Source organism: Neopelma chrysocephalum, unplaced genomic scaffold (assembly GCF_003984885.1).
Source record: "Neopelma chrysocephalum unplaced genomic scaffold, ASM398488v2 Primary Assembly neopelma1_65c, whole genome shotgun sequence".
Taxonomy (NCBI): Eukaryota; Metazoa; Chordata; class Aves; order Passeriformes; family Pipridae; genus Neopelma; species Neopelma chrysocephalum.
In genome coordinates, this window is record NW_020897724.1 from 198,844 (window position 1) to 219,486 (window position 20,643).

Sequence of the window (20,643 nt, forward strand, 5' to 3'; positions counted from 1 at the left end):
GTTTCAAACATTCCAGCTTTCCAAGTGGCTGAGGGCAAGTGGGAGTCACTTCTATACAGATTTCAAGCTACCAAATCAGGCTACTGACCTGTGGGTACATCAGGGCCAACAACATCTGTTCCAGCCTAAAAGGATGTTCCCTGCCATAACCATTTTATGAAGTCTCAGGACCTCAGATGACAGGGTACAAAAGTTACCATTCATACAGCTGAAAATGAACTGTGCAGCTCAATGTTCCTAGATAGCAATAAGATTTCTGATTACCAGTACCTCACTTTTCACCTTCTTCCTAATTCTGTTCCAGCCCCATAAAGCATGGCCACTTCAAACCTTCTCATTTATTGCACCTTCCTGAACCAGTGGATGATCTTGCTTGTATACTCTAAGAACAAAGTACATCTTGCTTAGTCCCACGTCAAGACATGTGGCTGGTTTTGTTTTTCTTTGCACTGACAACCTAGAGCACTGTTTTCCAAAACTGAGTGGAAGTAAAAGGCCTACAAGGAGGCAAATTGTCAAGCCGAAGCAGTAAAGGCTTTATGGCTCCCCTAATGCTTAGCATAAAGCACTAAAGAACATTTGAAAGTTAGCTGTAATGCCTAAATTTTTTAAGTGCAGCCTCTTTGCAGAGAAGATGCATGTTGCTATTTCAGTCGCTACATTTCTTATGCAACTGTTGGGCTGAACTACTTCCAAGCAAAAAATAGATCTTAGTCCATGTGCTCAAAGTGTTTTATAAAAATTAGCAAAAAAAGTATGGCTGAGAGTAATGCCAAACGAACCACCAAATATTTCACATGAGCCGCAACATATATGCTGCTAGAACCTAAGTGGTTAAACCATTCCAACACTAGGGATAGTTAATCAATTTTTTTCCCAAGTATTTGGGTACTTACAGGGCAATTCATCAATGCAGTACACAACAGCATTTACTGTGTGATCCATTTTCTAACCAACCACCAAACCACCATCAACCCAGCGTGCAGAACACCAACAAACAGCATGTGCCACTGGGGAAAAAAGGCATGTCTGAATGGGTGTTGAAACAGGTATTTATCAGCAGAACTGGGCTGAAAGAGGTGGAGAGTTTGGGAAAGTGGTCCGGCTCTTCGGTATTTAAGGTCTCTCCAAAAGATGATGGGATTGTGATGCTCCTTAGTAGAGTTCATCAATACCTCTAAAACTATCTGGAACCCAAGAGTGAGAAAGGGGACAACACAACTGCAAAGAACAGCATTAATGAAGAGAAAAAAACAGCACAAGAAAAGAACTCAGATACATACCAAGCTTTTAATGGCCTTTTCTTTAGCTGTTTGTATTTTTTTTTGCCTATGAGCTCAAGATTCCTCTAATATCTAACAGCATCTAGCCTTCACAGCATGTTTACACTGTTTCCCAAATGATTACTGTGGCAAGATTTCTCTAAGAAAACCTTTTTTCCTGCCTGTCATTGAAGATGTCACATTTGACTGTCTTTATATTTTATAATACATCAGCCAGGTGCTGCTCCTACAAAAAAAAAATAAAATCTCCTAGCAAAAAAAAAACAACCACAAAAAAACCCCAAAACCAAACAGGTTATTCACTTGCTCTTAATAGTCTGAGACACTGAAAAGAGGAGAAAATGTAAGTGTTGCCCAGTAAGTACTATGTAACAACTCCAGCCACTGTATGCAATTTCATTTCATACATCCACCTCTCTCAGGAAATAACACTTCTCCAGCTGAGTGTAGGAGCCATTTTCATGTCCATTCCCTTTACTGAAGCCACTAAAGGAAAATCAGAGCGATGCACTTCTTAATGACTTTGGCATAACTAAAAAACTTCACTCTGTAAAGGGGAGCCTGGTTTTTCTCCTTATTTGGCAGTAAAACATGTACTGATTGTGAACACAGCTTGAATACAAAGTACATTGTAATCAAGCTGTATAAGCATTTCAGTTTTAAGATGGCACTCCTAATCTTTCTCCCTCCATTATATGATCCAAAGACTATGATGACTTAAAACTCAGAGTTTCCAGTTGTTTAAAAAGCAGACTTAGACAATTGAAAAGCTTATTGCTTAGGAACCATTATTCATTCACAAATTAAAATTAAAATTACCAGCAGGGACTATACATTGCTTTCAACGATATTTAGATGCTGAGCTCCTGTATTATTAGTTGACATGTTTTGACAAAAACACCTTGGACAAGCCAAATCATTATTGTACATGGGGGAGCAGTCAGTATAGTCCAGTGCCGTCTCCCCATCATGGCTTTAATTAGCTGGTTTAAATAAAAAATTCTGTTCCAATCTGTTTTGAGATAGGATATCCCAAAGGAGTTTTTTCCTGTTGCCTAATAACATGAAAACTGGTCTGTATTCTAAATCCTTTCCAAAAGCTGGCCTTTTTTTTTCATTATTTTTTTGTTGCCAAACCTCGAGGCTGTTGCTTCTCTTCTAGACCTTACTGAGCTCTTGGCCTTATCATTCGCCTCATGGGGTATTTCTTTTCCCCTGGGCTGTGAGATGATTGAGCAAAGAGCAAAATTTAAAAAGCAACTGGAAAAATGAATAGAAAAAAATAGTCATCCCTTACTCTTAAATGAGCAAGTTACCAAGTTTGGCTGTGGAAATTCCCCAGGCAAAGGTCACAAGAGGGTGGGAGAATATTGTAAGGCAGCACCACTACCCATCCCTCCTGCTCCTCTGGGGACATGGGCTGTAGGCAGACAGACATGGGATGACAGCCTGGATGGGCCTTTGCTCTCCTTGCACCTGCCTGTGCAGGTATTTCAGCCCAGAGGACTTCATCATTCCAACTACAGGGATAACCCTCACTGGAATGACAACAGCTTACACACCTTGAGCATACAATCAAAGTCAATTGGGAACTGTGTGTCAAACGGATAGAGCAGAGGGTACACTCACCAGATTAGACAAGACTAAGTTAATGAAACACTAAAAATGAAATATCAGGCTAAAGATCTTCACTTTAGATAGAATTTCTCTTTCAACAGGTAGATGTAGAGCTGGAAATACACCCGCAATACAAACAGGGGGTAACTGTTTATTGATCAGCTTTTGGAAACAATGGAATGAATTTTTACCAAACTCCAGCATTACTCAGAAGATTCACAGTTGCTGGCTTGAGTGTGTCTCTACAGCTGTCTGGGATTTGCAGGAGGAGGGGAGCCACTCTATCTCTCTGACAGAAAAACTGGGGAGATGCCAAGGGGTGATGTGAAAGGATCTATTCATCCAGTGGTCAGAAGTGGGAGTGCTTAGGGGACTCAGGGACTAGACAACCATAGCAGACAGGGTCGGCAAATCTGCAGTTGTGTCGCAAATCGTGTTCCCTGATGCACAGGGAATTTATGGTAGAAATCCAGAAGAACAAAAAAAACATGGTGACTTGTTGCAATAGGTTTAGAGGTATTTAGCTGTTTATACAAAGAGAACCATTGAACTACTAAGTGGGTTGTTATTCCTGTGAGGGGAGGAAAGTGGCACATTAGCTCACTCCATTATTAAAATAGTATCAGATTAGTGTGTTTAATTGATCTAAATAGTTCTGATCCAGCTGAAGTTAGCATATTTAAACCAGTTTGATGCTGGCACGTCATAATTCATTAGCTATTTTCCTTAGCTAGGTCAGGGAATTTGAGAAGACTCAGGTGCACCAGAGGAGCAAGGAGGCAGAGCCCGACTGCTTTTCCCTGGCTCTTTCTCTCCCCCTTTCTACGCTAACTGTGCTGTCGATCACTATTGCCAGCTAGAGCTGAGTCTGCCAATCACTCTGACACTCTGCATTTCCCAAACGAGGGACTCTCCTGTGAAAACTGTTGACTTGGATTTAAATATTATTCCTCACAGTATTATTTTTTACTACCTGCTATAGAATTTCTGACTGCACAAGACGAATGCTCGTGAAGACTTAATTTAAACAGGAACATGACAGAACTGATAAATCTGGTGACAAGAGCAAGAACAGCCAAGAAGTGGCTGTTATAACCTGTGCGTTATTCTGCCCACCCACTGTGCTGAACATGAGACTTGGTGTGTCACATTCTCTGTGTACTCTAACCAAACCCAGCCTTACAGCACACTTGACATTTTATAGAATAAAGGGATGACCTGGTGACCCAAGCAGAATAAAACAATATTTTTAGATGCAAAGCCACTGGGACTCAGCATATGTAGTTGCTAGAACTGTTACAAGACTGCTAGCACAGGTACAAAACTATAAGAGGAATAGCAAATAAAGAGGAAAAGCAAAACTATCAATAAATAGGAAAACAGGACCACTGCAGTCAGATGGGAAAATTCTTTGATCTGCACAGGTTGGTTAAATCTTTGGAACATGGTGTTTGGTCACTGCTGCTCCCTCAAACCACAATGGTAAGTAGGAAAACGCAGCACATTCTGTTCTCTCTGAGACCTGTTCATAGCTGGATGGAGTTTACATCAAGGACCTCAAAATTTTAGTAGTGTGATACACTCCAGCCACCATCCTCACTCTCACTCGTATGTGCAGGCTGCTACAGGCTCCCACAGCTGGGGCTCTGCTTGCACAAGGCTTTGCTGCAGACCCCATCTAGCACAGGTCTTGGTCACCAGGGTGGCTGGGACCAACTGGGCAGTGCTGCTGTGCAGGCAATGACTGCTAGCTCACAAAACATCGATCTGTGCCAAGCCCCAAGGACAGAACAAGCATCACTCTGCTGAATGTCTCTCTCTCCACGAAAGCATCTTTGCAAACTGACTCTGGGAAGGAGTCATTCTGGACCAATAAACAACTGTCCTCAGAAGAGGGTTTCCTCCTCATTCGCTTTGACTAGAGATTTCTTCACTCAGGTAAACACTGGAAAACCATCACTGTGCAAAAATCCTCAGTGCCATGGTTAAAATAAGGTGAAGGAAGGGCCAGCGTACCTTGCGTTGTCCCTCCCATGGGATTTCAAGAAGTTCATATCCCGGTATCTGGACAGGAATGCTACAAGATGGTCATTTGTCCTGCAAGAGAAAGAACAAAGGATGCACAAATTACACTGTGAAAACTCCTATGTCTAGAACGATTTATAGACTTATTGTTCTCATCTGGGGACCATCCGCAGACTGAAGGAGGTGGTTTCTGAAAAAGCTTCCATCCTGCTGCTAAACTTGCTAAAACCTGCTAAAACTTCCATCCTGCTGCTCCTTCTACTCAGTAAAATGTACTTGGAAGGAACCACAACTTAATTACATCTTAACGAATTTCTTACCAACTTTTGGCAGGTATTTTAAGCACTGTAACAGAGTAAGTATTAAGTAATACTACTCAACGCTTTTTAAGTATGAAAGTCCAGCTGTGAGATGACTGCATTGATAGTCCCATTTTACATGCTTTGCTAGATATTTCCTGGGGAATTTAGTTAAGTATCTATTGGCATTTTATTTGTTTTCATCCTTGTAATAGAGAAGAGGCCAAGGCTGGAATGCATAAAGCAGAGAATTTTGATGTCAAGATGCCAATAGAATTAACAGGAACAAAGGAATTTAGAAGGTTAATTCCAATTAGTGTGACAGGCAATCTGACACCAGTATTTTCAAAATTTCAGCTGACATGTCCAAGACTGTATTTATGCTTGACAGCTTTTGTGGTCTGTTATTTCTTTAACAATGGAGCAAAAATGTTCTCTATTTATCTAGGTCAGCATATTTAGGAAAAACGAATAAATCACATTAAAATGATCTTAATCTCCTGAGTTGCATTCAAAACCACAACTTTATAGATACAACACCATTGAAGCAATGGTCTGTAATGAAGCTGATGGCAGAAAACTCAAGATAAAACAGCTGTCAATAGTACTGTATCTTGAAAACATTTCATTATTATAAGGCACAGAAAACCAAGTTAAACCAAAATCCTGTACAAAATGCATTTAACTTCTCAGGTCAGGCTGCAACAACTTGAAAATCTTATCAGCCAAGTAAACTATTTTCATAATCTCACTGATTTTATCTAGACTAAATGAATTATCTGTCTATCAACCAGCCTGACAGAGCAGGCTGTAGGAGCCTGAGACCCTCCTCCTACGCTCACTCATGTGAGCTGTAACACCTCCCAGGGTCAGACTCTGCATCTCAATTTGGCAACCTCAGAAAACTGCTTTCTGTATAGTAAGCTGTACAGATTTTCACATTTGCTGCTCCAGTGACTCTCCATCTTACTGGGATGAATAGGCATTTAGTGAATTTACTTAGCAATGCTTCCACATGAGATGGTTTCAATGGCTGACATCTTCGGATGAGTTTCTAGGCAAAAGCTGGCACACAAAGATGATCTCTAGAAATATAACCAACTTTGGAAGTGCTTGAGCTTTAATTTCCTTACAGGATAAAAATAAAATCAACCAAAGTAACAATCCACACCACTCAATAAAATATAATTTCCAGATTGCTCACTAACCTATATTTTGCTGTTCAGCAGTGCTCTACCAAATGTATTGGGACTTGGGGCTGCCATAGAAACTTCTCAATGCCTCTCAGTTTTTAGATAATCCCTATAAATGCCTAAATGATGTTTGGCTCTCAAAATAATCAATAATTGACATTTTCCTCTTGGTGATATCTTGGTTCTACTTTGAATATTTCTAATTTTTTTTAAAAAAGAACTTATACAGAGTTTACTCCTTGACAATTAATATGCTTCTTTTCATGTGTTGACAACATGGAACTAAAACATCGTATTTCCATTTGGTAAAACTTTACAGATATTTGACATTTAGATTTATGCAGTCAACCAATTCCGTGCTCAGCATGACAGCACACTGAATTTCTATTAAGCTTTCATTCAAACTGCCTCTTCTGCCCCCAGTATCAGGAGGATGCTGCACATCACCTCTGAATTACTCCAACACAAGACATTAAAAAGGAAATCAAAGGTACTGAACATGCCATAGACGTTAATGCATTTGTTAAAATACTCCTCACCTTTCAGAAAACTTTGCCTTCAGGGGTAGATTTCCTAAATGCCTCTGGCACAGATTGCTGCCACACTTCTTCACATACAGCAGCAGCGGAGTCTCTCTGCCATGGCAGTGCCTCTGGCACTCCTTCTGAGAAAGACTAGAGACATGGGCCTATTTTTTCTCTAAGTAAGGCAATTGAAAGCTGAGATTTTCAGCTGAAGACATCACTGGGAGCAACATCAACTCCACACTGCCAAATTAAATTCTGCTATAGCTCTGCAAGTTTCAGGGATAATTCACTGAGCATAAATTTGGCATAAAATCTTTTACTAACTATCACGGTATAACAGAAAGTAACAAGTGCAACATAGCCTTCCTAAGAAGGAAATAAGAAAGTCATGGGAATAGGGAGAGTAGTTCTTGTTACTGATTAAAATACACTGATATACATATTACATTCCTATCAGTCTCCCCAGTGTGTAACACAGCACAGATACAGACTGAGGAGAAAGCCTTTCCTCAGGTGGTGCCCAAGGCTGGGGCTGACAGATGCATCCACACAGCAACCACTTTTATTCCCTTTTATTATTAAAATCACTCAGAGGGTGAGGCACCAGGGAGAAGGATTAGTCAGCTGGTTACCTGTATCATTAGCAGGGAGGGAGGATGGTGTGAGTGTAGAGAGTCTGAGAGTCAGGTCTGCAGCACAGAGAGAAATGGGAAACTAATCCTCCAGTGAACTCCAAGTGTGGAGAAAGCTTGCACGTGTAGGAGGGTTTCCATGAGAAGATGACAAGTGAAGACTGAGGGGGAAACAAAGCATGTTTGACTTCACTGATGTAGATCTGGTGTTAAGCAAGGGCAGGTCTGCCAGCTGAGATGGGGGTGCCCATCTCTCGCAGACCTTTGCTGAGGTCACCTCACTAAGGTCCTACAGCTCCTGTCCTGCAGCAAGGGTGGACAGAGGTAGCAAGGGCAGCACGCTGTGCCTGCTGAGATGCCACTCAGCTAAACTCAGCCAAGCCCCTGCAGGGCTGAGCTCAAAAGGTGGGAGCACTCGGCTGGGCAGGCAGTGGGGCTCCAGAGGCTGCAAAAGCAGCTCCAGGGCTGCCAGTGACTCAACCCACAGCACTGCTCAACCTGGGGACATGGCTGAGATCCTGGGCTGGGGCTCAGCTCAGGGTTAGGGTCAAAATTAGAGTTTTGACATATGAATAGCCCCAGCCAAGTGACCGCTATTCCTTATCCGCTTGACTCATCTCCACAGTTTCCCTTCCCAGGGTTCAGCCCTACAGAGCCCAGACACACAGCAACCGTGGCAGCTCTTTGCCAAGAAACTATTTCTAGAAGGTCCCTAGAGAAGAAAACTGGAATTTTGGGGCAACCTGATCTACTCAGAATTAAGCATGATATTACTTCATGGTTAAACATGCATTGTGCACAGAAGAGCCTGGAAGTGAAAGAGCTGAGTGCCTTGAATTTTGCTACCTTCTTTTCAATAAATTTTCATAATTATGTTTAAACGCATTAATTTCAATAAATTATTAATTTAATATTCATTAACAGCATTGTAAAGTACGAGGAGATGCCATCACTGCCAAGATGCCTGTGTTAGGAGAGTTCCTTTCCTGGCTATTCCTAGCCCCAGGCTATCCTGCCTCGATGCCTGCTCCCTCCTACACAAGGAGGGGATGTGCTCAGACTGGCTCACCAGCTTCTGCAGCTGCCAGCAGTCCTGCATCACCACCACAGGAGCTGGGGAGGAAGGAGAGCAATCCAGGAGACAGGGAAGAATTATTGCTAATTCCCACACACCCCTATAGCATCCAGTGCACCCTGAAAGCTTCGCTCCCGCCTCTGCTGGGGACAGGGCAGCACTTGGCAGTGCGGGGGATCTTCCTGCTCCAGTAAGGGACCCGACCTGCACTGGCCCTTTCACTGTTGCTGGCACACGTGGGGGTGTGTGTGTGCATGGCGTGCATGGGTAACCTAACAAAAGGATACAACAGCAGAATGATTCAACAGAAAAAAAACAAAAGATCTCTTCCTGAAGGGAACACTTACAGCAAAATGATCAACCGCACAAATGCAACACAACAATACAGGAAAAACCCCTCTCATTGCAGGGTTCAGCTTTCAGATCCTGGATGTGCAGCCTGACCCTCTCACTGATGCTTCCAACTCCTCCTCCCTCTCCGAAGGCAATTTAGCGCAAGGGGAGGCTCAGAGCAGCCTTACCCTGGCTGTACTAAGAAAAAAATTCAACTCTGCCATCTAAAAATGCAAAGAAAAGGGAAGGCTATATTTAGCCTTTGCTATCCATCACAGAACAAATATTAGCATGGCAGGCATTTCTCAGCGAAGCTGATCCCTATAACAACAGTCATTCGTAAAGTGTGTCATAAAAATGAGAACAACAGATATGATTTCAGAGGCCAACTGCATGTGGAAGGCTCTAGGTGACTGTTAACACCTCAGCTTTTCCAACAGTGTTGTCTTAAATGGTTTGTTTTGTCTTTCAAGTCAGGTTTAACCGAGGAACAAGATAATGGAAGAAAACTATTGCCTTGGCAGCTCAGCTCGCTGGAGTACTTGAGAGATTAGAGTTCTGCTCCAACACCAGCGCTGCCATCTGGGCTGGGAAGTTGCACCTGTGTATTTCAAAGCATCAGCTTTCTGCATTTGGATGCTCCAGGCACTGATCAGTCATCACAGGGGATGCAGCTACTCTCCGAGCAGCTTTCCCAGTGTTGTATGATTCTCAAGACATTTTATTAGCAATACAATCATCTTTGCTGTACTTTCAATTACTGCTTCCCATTCAACCATTGTCTGTTTCCTATGGAAAAGAAAAGAACTAACATAGTCAAAAAAGAGTGAAAGTCTTTTATAAATGTCACACTGCTGAATAAATCTCTTCCTAGTGAGAGTACATAAATGCCTGGGTACAAAGGAGATGTACTTAGAAAAAAGAATATACTCCATCATCTGCTTCCTGAGCCACTCCACAACCTATTTTCTATAAATTCAAGGCTTCAGATGGCATTTATAAAATAAATAAATAAGCCCACTGCTGAGAAGCAGCAGCATGCTTAAATGAAAATCCTAAAGAGACCATATAAGAGAATTCCACCAAGGATTAATGAACAAATGTGATTAAAACTATCTACAGCTCTGGACTGCTGCCAAAATGCTGCCAGCAGTATTTGATATGTAAATGCTTAAAACATTTGCTATGTGTACTGCTGCTGATGCAAAGCGTCTATAGAGAGTTTCTCCATCTAATTAGAGATATTGGTTTAGCAAACTTTGGAGTCTATAAAAACCCTCAATGTCTCATTATTCTTTTAAAATAGAATATTCATTTGTTTGGAATGTTTTCAGCTATATCCCATGAAACCCTGAAAAGCCCTCGGCTAATGAAAAACTCCAGCCCTATATCAGCTAATAAACCCTACAGCTTTTATGATAATAAAATACTCACCACATGCACTCATTAAAACTTCGTAACTTGTCGCTTTTGACTTTCCTTAAATATTCACTAGGCAAAAAGTAAACTACTCAATTTCCAACTATTTTATAGTGGAATTTCAACACAAGCATTTAAAATATCCAGGATCTTATCAAACACACCATACACGGTGCAATCACCGATCTGCTGAAGCACTTAACAGCATGTGCTTAACTGTAGCACACTTGGAGCTCTCCTGAAATGATGCAACTTTCACACTGTATTCTCATAAATTACTTAATGGGTAAGGACCTACATGTCCATGTGCTGGGAAGCAGCATGTGCAATGATTACACACAAGATTAAGAGCTGAGAGCTGTCCTTCAACTAATCTTAGATCTCTCAGGCACACAAGTACACTTATTAAGGTGACTTTTCCAGTGAAGGAAATCCAGTTGTGACTCAGATTGTCCATCTCTACCACAGACATATCACACCAATGGTTTAAGACTTAACTTGTGTTACAAACTTAACTTATGTTTACAAAACATTTTTTAAAAATCCCCTCAGTCCCAGGAGTACCTTTGAGTTGATCTTAAGAATTCATTTGTCTGTGACAATGACATTTTCTGAGCATCCCTGCTGGTGCAGTAAAAAATAAAGAAATAAGAAAAACACTACCCTGTTATACCATGTCATATGCAGCTCTTTTTTTCCTCACTATCTTAAAACAACTGTAAGTTGCAAGTTACAAAGCAAGTTACTGTATTTTACAATAAAACTATGAAATACATTGGTTTTCCTTTCATAAATCTAATTGTATGCAGTTGCTACTATGCTTAACAACAACAAATGCACTGAAAAACACCTGAATAACAAAAGCTTCTGAAGCACTTTCAAAACGTGCAACTGCACAGGACCTGATACACATGAAAATAATCAAAGAAAATCAGCTACATGCAGGATGACTTAAAGTAACCTCGTATTGATGCATTCAGCTCAGAGGTATTTTGATAGAAAGAAAGAAAATGTTTTACCCAGATTTGTTAAACAATTTTCTATTTATTTTTCTATTTAAGTATATGAATCATCAGCACATCATGACCATTATTTATTTTTTTCATCTTGCCAGTCCAGAACTTCAGTATCTGACAGATAGCCTTTGCTAGAAAGGCCTATAATTGCCTATTTCCAACAAATATTTTGAAGTAAAGGCAGAGGCGTATGACTAACTCAGATAAGGGCTAGAAAACTTGTTAAAGGTATATATTGTAGTAAAGCAAAATCCTTTCCCACCACATTCACAAGAGATGTCAGTTTAGTTGAACTGCATGTATGGAAGAATGCTCATTTTTATCAGTGCTGGCAAAAACTGTTTATCAAGCCTTGCTGGCATTCCCATTATTCATATTTCGAAATTAAAATAATGCAGATTAGTGAAGAGAAAAGACAGCAATGTGGGGTTTAGACTCTGCAAATTACAGCCTGATCTAAAACACTTAGCATTTTTTGATAAGCCCAAAGATTCATAGCCTCATATGCTTACTCAGCATTATCTCCGCTCCAAACATGGAATCATAGAACCGTTTGATTTGAAAAACACCATTAAGATCATCAAATCCAGCACTGCCAAATCCACCTCTAAACCACGTCCCCAAATGCCACTCTCCTAAACTAAGGTTCCAATCCTGAGTCAGCAGATTTCCTGTTGGCATTGGTGCACGTCATGTTCATAAGCACAAGTTTCTGTTCATGGGCTTGTGAAAGCTATTTATGGGAGAGAGCTGCCACGTTTGCCTGTTTCCCACTCCAGTCTGTCTGCCTGGAGAACAGGCAATTTGTGCAGTCATATTAGAGTCTGTTTATCATGGCTCTGGCACATTTATAGCCTGTTTCCAGCCTTTTTTGGCTTTTGATCCCACCAACCAAACCTACAAATTGAAAAAAACCAGCCTAACATAAAACCTGTTTTAATTTTTGTTCTCTGGTGGGGTCAATAGTTAAATATCATCACCCCTGCTGTGGTTAACAGGCATGCAAGGGGTAAGCAACACGTGGTTTGGGTCTCTTTTGCCTTTGCAGACAGGATGCAACACCCTCCAGCAGAAGAGTGGAAGGTGTCTGACTCTGGTCCATGGAGGGTCCATGGAGGGGCCCAGCTGCCACTCCAGAGCCAGGCCAGGATCCTTGGCACCAAGGCTCCAGCTCAGCTCAGCTCTGCTCTCCCCCGAGCAGCACAACCAATTACTTGTTCTTGTCCATATTTACTCTCCATGCCACATGGCAGCCTTTCAGAAGACAAGCCAACAACAGTCATCCCTCTGGTTCAAGTTGAATTCTTCCCAAATCAATGATACAAAGGGAGGAGAAGCATCAGTGCAGGCAGGGGCAGGTGAGCTTGCCCACGCTGGGAACAACTTCATGGGAAACTTGTCGCATGCAGGCAGATGGGTTCACACAAAGCACAATGAGGCCAATATTCTCAGTCACTTTAGCTGACCTTCCACTAATAGCTGCCATTAACACTTTAGTCAGCAACTTTCCAAGGTAACTGTGGTTAGTATAAATGGAAAGAATTGTGATTTTCATTATAAAAATGCACTGGTTAGGGGGATGACATCAACAAGTCCAAGTTTGAACGTTTTTAACCTTCTTCTATCAAGAGTGTAAGGACTGATTGAATGCAGAGTGTGAAGCTAATGAACACACACTGTCTGGTGACAATTTGGCACAGAAAGGTTGTTTTAATACTACACTGTCAAAGGTCTATCATATTGTTCATTTCCATCAACAGGGAAGTTGAGTGTTGACGTAAATGATCATTTTGATAGACAGTGAGCAGGAAGCAGCAGTGTACCTGAAGAGGTCAGCTGCATAGCTTAAAGCCACATTGATATTTACATTGAGATGTATGTTTAAAGAGGATTCATGGTCAGAATGCCTAAATTTAATGAGGTTATTTACTTAGTTTTAATCCTACCAGGAAAAAAACGCAATGTCTTCGCTGTTATTATCTCTCATTTTCAGCATACTTCTATTTAAAAACTTTTATGACAATAAGGGCTTTCTCCCTCTAGAAAAAAACTTATGAAGTGACAGAAACATTGGTAAATGCACTTTCTGCCCATCCCTCTATGAAGTGCATGTTTGAAGAAAGCAGTGCAAAAATTAAACACATTTTGCTCCTTAAAATACTAATATATTTGAACCCTCAATAGTGAGACAAGTTCCTTCTTGCAAGTCCTTTAATCAATGAAAAAGTACTTTTTTCTACCCTCTTTCCCACTGATAAAGCCCTACACAAAGGACAGCATTTCATTCTGTTTTCGTATCTGTAATGCTCCAAAATCAAGGGAGGGCACTCAGTTTATGCTAGTGTAAGCCAGACCATAAACCCAGCTCTCTGTTATTGGAACAGGTTATGGGAAATCATAACAAAGGTTTTGTGGTGTTTCCCACTTTAGAGGCTGTGAAAATTTGTTAGCATGTGTGACAGTGTATTAATAGACGAATATCAGCAGTGTCTTCCTATCACTCTGAGAACTGCTCTGTTTTTCCTTGCTCACATGTCTCATGGTAGGTAATTCTCCATAGGAAAAATCCCTCAGCAACTACTTCTTTCCAAAAGGCCATTCATTGTGTCAGAGTGGCAGCAAATGTAATTGCTGCCAGTTACTACATCACTTCTAACAGCTGCTGAAATGTATTTGCCAAGATAATTTCACAGAGTTGCCTTTACCTGTTATTACAATAACAAGCCATTCCATTACTAATCACTGCCTCAATGCAGAGATCAATACAGAAAACTACCACACTGAACAAGCTAACACATGAACTCTGGATGGACCAAACACAAGCCATCCTCCTGGGGATGCCAGAATATCATTTGTAAGGATGCAGCACTACAAAGGGTTAAGACAGACACGACCATCCTATCTCACCAAAACATCTTAATATCTGCTGAAAAGTATCTTAAAAAAAAAAAAAATGAAAGAGTACTGAAATACTTGACTAACCAGCTGCTAATACCCAAGGATATTTAATTATTAAAACTAAACATGATATAATTTTAGCTTTATCAAAGCACTGGGATTTTATTTAGTACAGAAAGATGCTCCCTGCTTTGCGTTTTCCCAGTGTTTGTCTGCTGCTGCATATTCATGTAGAACCTCATCTGCCTACACGATACATCCCATTTTGATGAAAACAATAATCACTGATTAAATAAGCAAGTGGAGTGAGCTGCAGAAATTATCAAGTTCATTACTCAAATTAGTGAGACTTTGTTTAAAGGAAAAAAAATCTCGATATTGGGCTGAATGGGATCTTTTTGTTTATTTATACCGTGTATATTTTACAATTTTTTTCACCATCTCTAAAATTAAATTACCGAGAGTTCTGTGTAAAAGAGAAGAAATTAGAACTAGATATGAGCATAGATTTAAAGCAACCATTTACTTCATTTAATTTGTACATTCCTGCATCCATCTGAAATTTTATTTGCACAAGTCAATAAGAAAAATGATTTGCTCATTAGGTTGAGCAATTATAATAAAAAATGCTCACTTTCTTCCAAGAAAGTGGGAAGAGAGAAACTTTGAGAATGTTTTATGTGAAGTAAACTCAGTCATAAGCAGTATTAATGCTTCTGCCTTCTCCACCCTGCTCATCATTGCAAGCTTTGCCTGCAGATCACAGTCTTGTCAGTCTGGGAGTGCAATCCCACTGTCCTGCCAGAGCAGAAACCCTCCGGCATCTGTGGAGAAGGGCAGCTGTGTGTGTGGCACTCCCCTCCTCAGACACCTCACCTTGGGGCTGGGATCCTCATCGTCACATGCAGGAGGATAATGTGAGGGTGACTGTAGGGGTGTCAGCCTGGGCCAGGCTCTGTGGAAGGGGTGGATCTCCCCAGTAGATCCAACTCCGATTTAAAGCCCATCATTGTGGACTCTGCGTTCCACAATCAGCAGTGACAGTCTCGCAGCTTAAGGTTCATGAGAAATCTTTGCTTTTCTGGATACAGTTGTTAAGATGCCACTTTTCCAGCTTAAATGTTAACTTTTGGTCATTTCTCAGTTTCCCAAAGTAACTTGCTCCCTCCGACTGTGCTCACCCACAAGCCGTGATTCACCCCCTCGCCCCACCCTCACACGTCTGCCATGCCAGGAAATGAAAGCCATTCAATCCTATCCTCCCCTTTCAAAATCAGTGCATTCCTGACAGACACCAAAGATGGTTCACTGCAGGACTCAGTGAAAACAACCCTCCCTGCACGCTCAGCTCGCCACTGAAGCCACTCCACCACAGCCCCTCTTTGCAGGGCCACCTCCCTGTGGCTCTGAGCAGGTGAAGGCACGGCAGACACGCTCCCAAATGTGAAGGTCCAGCACCTTCTGCAAAGCTCACATTCCCTGCTGCCACACAACACAGTGGCCACCTGGAACTTCACATGAAATGGAAATCACTGACATTAAGCTTGCAAGCAGCAGGGACCTGAGACCACCACACTCCCATGGAAAAAGGGAGAAGGAGAGCCCTTTCTGAGGGGTCACAATGTATAAATTAGTCATACTAGTATTGGGTCTTGCCATCTCCACTTTCCAGCACAAACCTCCACAAAATCTGGCCAACTTAGTCTGACATTGCCCGGAGAGCAGACAGTCCTTCTGATGCAGTGGGAAAGACCTGGGTAAAAAAACTTGCTTTTTGCCCCTCTCACACTTTCTAAGGAAAAGGAAAGAGGGAATTTACACTCATGCAATGGGTAGCTTTAACCTCCTAACTAGAGTTATCCCCAGAGAAGAGTGGAGGGACTCCACCAATAGAAGGGCTGTGTGGTGCTCTCTGTGCCACGGTGAAGCCGAGAGCTCTTCATCCCCCTGATGAAACCCCTCTGCTGAGGCCCTTTCACAAACTCATTTAAAAGTAAAGTGAATTACTGTAAACCAGCCCCTTCCTGAAGCTCCTCCTGGGCCTGCCACTCCTTCTGATCCCTGAGCTGCTGAATCAACCTGTCGGAGTGCATCAATTCAAAGGACCAGAAGGCAAAACAGGGAAAACCGGGTCAGGCTAATGGGATTTAACATTAATTCTGTACCAAGCCTAAAAAGATGGAAGAACAGGGCCTGGGGGGTGAAAGGGATAATGAACTGAGAGTTGATGGAAGGAAACTTAATTGGTTTTAACAACAGAAGGTCAAATTTTGTTACCTTTATTTGGGTTGAGCAATAATCTTATTTTGACAATCAGTGCCAGGTGATGACCTGCCCTACTCTTTGTTGGGACTGTTTTGGAGTAAGTGAAGAATGCAGAGCTGGGATATGGGGCACAAGCATGTGGCAGAGAGGATGTCTGAGTGAGAAAACTGCAAAGGGAATTATAGATCCATTAACTGACATAACTGGGGCTGATGAGAAAACTACTGGGAGGGTGGGAGGCTGATGTTCCTGCTCACTGCTGTGCTTAACAGAGCTGCAACTAGAACAGTCTTATTTAATACCGAGATTAGATGAGAACCAGTGGTTCACCTCAACTCAAGAAAAGACTCTAGAAAAGGCAGTCTGTCATCAGTGATCTCCTGACACTGCCAAGCTCTACCATGTAGCAGTGACCGGGGGTCATGTTCTGGCTGCCTCTCCCCTCCTGGGCTGCAATGGTTCATGAACCTGGGGGTCCTCCAGGCACTTTGTGATGATACCCAGCACTGGTATCTCTTGACACACCACATGTACCAGTTTCCCATCCCGAAGAAAGATCAGGGTGTAGTTCTGCAGCTGCCACCTGCAACATGACTTGAGCCCTGTGGGAACAGTTTCGGTGCCTACACAATACCACCTATACAAAGGTATAGCAGTGACACTGACCCTCACAGAGCAAGCACAGCCACAGTCCCTGCAAGCCCCTGCCACAGAAATAATCTGGAAGCTACCTTGCACCTGACTGGTGTGGTACATCGCATCTTCAGAACACAATTATCTGAGTTGGTGCTAAAATGTCCTCCAAAGCTGCCCCGATTATTTAAAGCCATAATGTGACACAAATAACCAATTTGGATTTATAGATCTTTTAGTTTTCAGCTGCCCCAAGAAGGCACTGTTGCAAGATTATTTGCCAGAAATCAGTTTGGGGCAGCAAACTTTTAAACTGAGATTGACTCTGTATTTGGAAAAGTCTTGGCCCCAAACCAGTTCCTAATGTGGCAAAGAGTGCACTTATCCTGATGAAAGCTTAGGGATGCTTGTGCCTACAGCTGGTTCATCAAGTAATGCTGAATGATGGATATAATTAAACAGCGTGCGGCAGAGTGCAATGTGTGCTACAATGAACCATTTAGGGCCTCATCCCCTCCGATCAGCCTGGAACTACAGATGGATCATCACAAACACAGTCAATGGCATTCAGCACCACTGTTTATACAGAGAGATTCAGAAGTATCATATCAATGCACTGTGACTAGCAGTGCTGTGCAGGACGAGCAGAAATGAAGTATTCAACTGTAATACAGTGCAACTGTAAGAGCCAACTAGTCCCTAATTCTAACTGGGACTGCACAGCAAAATTTAGGTCTGGAATTTCTGCACTACCAGGTCAAAGCTTCCACAGTATCTCAAGACATAAAGATTTGACTAGTTGACGCTAGTCAGGACTATTAAAAAAAATTAAAAATAAAAAGAAGCTTGAGAAAAAGAGCCACATTCTACAGCACATCCCTAAAGACAAAGAACATCACACACAGGGGTGGCACTACTCTCTTCCAAACTACCCAAGCTCTGCAGCACTGACAGTGCCCACAGACGCTGCTTTTGGTTGACAGAGATGGAGCACCTACAGACCGATGAAGGGGTTTGTTCCCCGCAGAAGAGAACAAAGGCTTAGAAGCCTCTTAAGCAACTCCCATGTAGGGGAGTGCACTGGAAGATCTCAGTGCTTCCCACTTGGAACCACTTGGAACCATCCTCCTTCACCCCACAGCTCCTGAGCCTGGGGACTTGAGCATCAGCCCGTGGTGTGGTCTCAGGGACTTCACTGAGTGACAGCAGCAGACAGAACAACACTGGATGCCTCTGTTCAAATAAATACAGTATTTCCCACCAGTGCTCCCCATAAATCCCAGGGAGTGAAGCAGTTGGTGGCCAGCTGGCTCTTACCTTGCACTATAATTCTGGGGAAAAAGGAGTTTCCACTGGATCAAAGTAAAGGAAGAGGCAGGTGGGACGGTACACTTGTGCCACCCACCCTTGTTCTCTAACCACAGTGGGTTACTATTGCGTTTTATTTATATAAAAGCACTTTTAAAAAACTATTTGTTGATCCAAAGCAGCTTTAATTCCATTCTGAAGTATTTCATTCAAATCATCCATTCAGCTCATTCACATGCAGTAATCCTGAATAACAAAATGTCAAAGTGCATAATTTAATATCAAGACAAGACCTGAATTTATGTATCAATTGGCTGAAAAATCTTAAACAGCAAATACCATTCAATGCTTACATTTTTAGCCCTCTTTTCAAGGGGAAATATTCATCCATCCATCTCTCCCTCTCTTCTCTATTTCAATATCACCACTAAGATACTGAATCAGAACAACATTTTGGCTCACCCTTTAATGGCCTTTCGGTTCGCAATTATTTAAGAGTGACTTAGGAAAGGTATAATAGCACATGTTGCGTTATCTTCACTTTGAACTGCCACCAGATATTATTTTGCAGCTGTTTTATTGTAAGTGGCATCTGAAATCTAAACAAAAAAAGTGTCTTAATGGCAATTTCAGCAGGTTTTTAATTTCCTGAGAGAATTCAGTGAGACCACGAAGGGAGAGCGTGTTTAAAATGGAATGTTATAATAGGAATCTTTCCCTCTTTTAAGCAGTTTTAGTTTTTGGAATTTGATAATGATTTTACTGAACTTTGGGAAAAAAACCCCAAACAACCAAACAACAAAAAAACCCAAAACCAAGTTGAAGAGAGATTAAAGGTTCTCACAAAACCCAGGTAAACACCACATGGACATCTGTTACTCTCTTTTTGCAGCTGCTGTTATCCACTTCACACTTAATCCAGAGTAAAAGCCACTTGAAGCAAAGTTGTGGGAGAGTGCACAAGAGAGAAGGGTCACACCCGAGATTTCTCTAGTGATCAACATCCCACTACACACTCAAACCCCACTGGAGCTTCTCTCCCAGGAATGCAGTGAGCAACTGAGTATCATGAATTTTGCTAACCGTGGATTGAAAGTACAAGAGCCATTCTGCACAAAGGACTTGCTTACCCCACACTTTTTGTCCACAAAGACAAGTCGTAAGTGAAAAATGGGTTTCATAAATAGCTCTGGAGCTGTGAAGAAGAAATAGCTGGCAAGATCCCTCATACTGCTCAATGCCTTCCTCAGCCCCAACACATTGGTTACCCTTACAAAAACACTATTCCAGATACTATTCTAGCATCCTGAAGACAAAAGATGCAACTGTTGCCTAGGAACCAATGGTGCACATTATCACAACATTTGTGCTCTTATCGTTTACAGATCAGGCTGAATGGTACCCAGTGAAGACTCATATTTTAGCAGACTTTAGCACTCTTTTAGCAGACAGACTTTTTTCTCAGTGATAAATAAGTAAAAAATAAATTGGGCCCAGAAAGCAAATGGCAAACAGATGAAAACCCTTTGGCTTTTTGCTGGAGAACCTCCCTGTGAGCAGCCCCAGAACCAAGCCAGAAGAGAAGTGAGTACCAACCAGGCAGCCCAGCGGTGCTTGGAGGCTGCAGCGCCCACCAAACTGTGGAGCTTGGCATCTGGGGCTTCCTTCCGCCAGGCAGTCCCCACAGTGGTCTGAGCCTTCAGTTCATATAGGAAGAGACAAAGGGCTCAATGTTTAGCACTGTAATCAACAAGGTAACATGCTGCCAAGCACAAGGGCACTTCGAGTGAAAATCCTATGCTAAAAATGTGCCTCATCGATGCATCTTTAATCTCCGCACTGTAAAGATGTCTGGATATCCAAACCAGTCTCCAGTTTGGGGTGCATTTTTTCCTGTTGCCAGACTGAGGCTGCTATGCAGCACATCTCAGAAATACTAAATATCCAAAGAAGTCACAAAGAGCTGCAGATGTGACAATTCTCCAAAAGCAAAAGCTGCCTTACATCCTTAAATCCAGGAGAGGCAGAAGGAGTAACCTCAGCTGCCGTGGCTGCACAGAGAAAGGGTGTGTCTCCCACCACTAACATTTGCCAGCTTGAAGAAAACGTTAACACCAGAT

The 20,643-nt window shown here is 42.0% G+C and overlaps 1 protein-coding gene across 2 annotated transcripts in view; it reads right to left on the minus strand.

Moving 5' to 3' along the window:
* The window catches only part of XYLT1 (xylosyltransferase 1), a 175,106-nt gene that overhangs the window by 29,349 nt on the left and 125,114 nt on the right, over positions 1-20,643 (minus strand). For both annotated transcript variants that reach the window (XM_027684261.1, XM_027684262.1), the window contains exon 5: positions 4,917-4,997. In XM_027684261.1, coding sequence (XP_027540062.1) covers positions 4,917-4,997 — 81 coding nt within the window. The remainder of the gene's footprint in view (positions 1-4,916; positions 4,998-20,643) is intronic.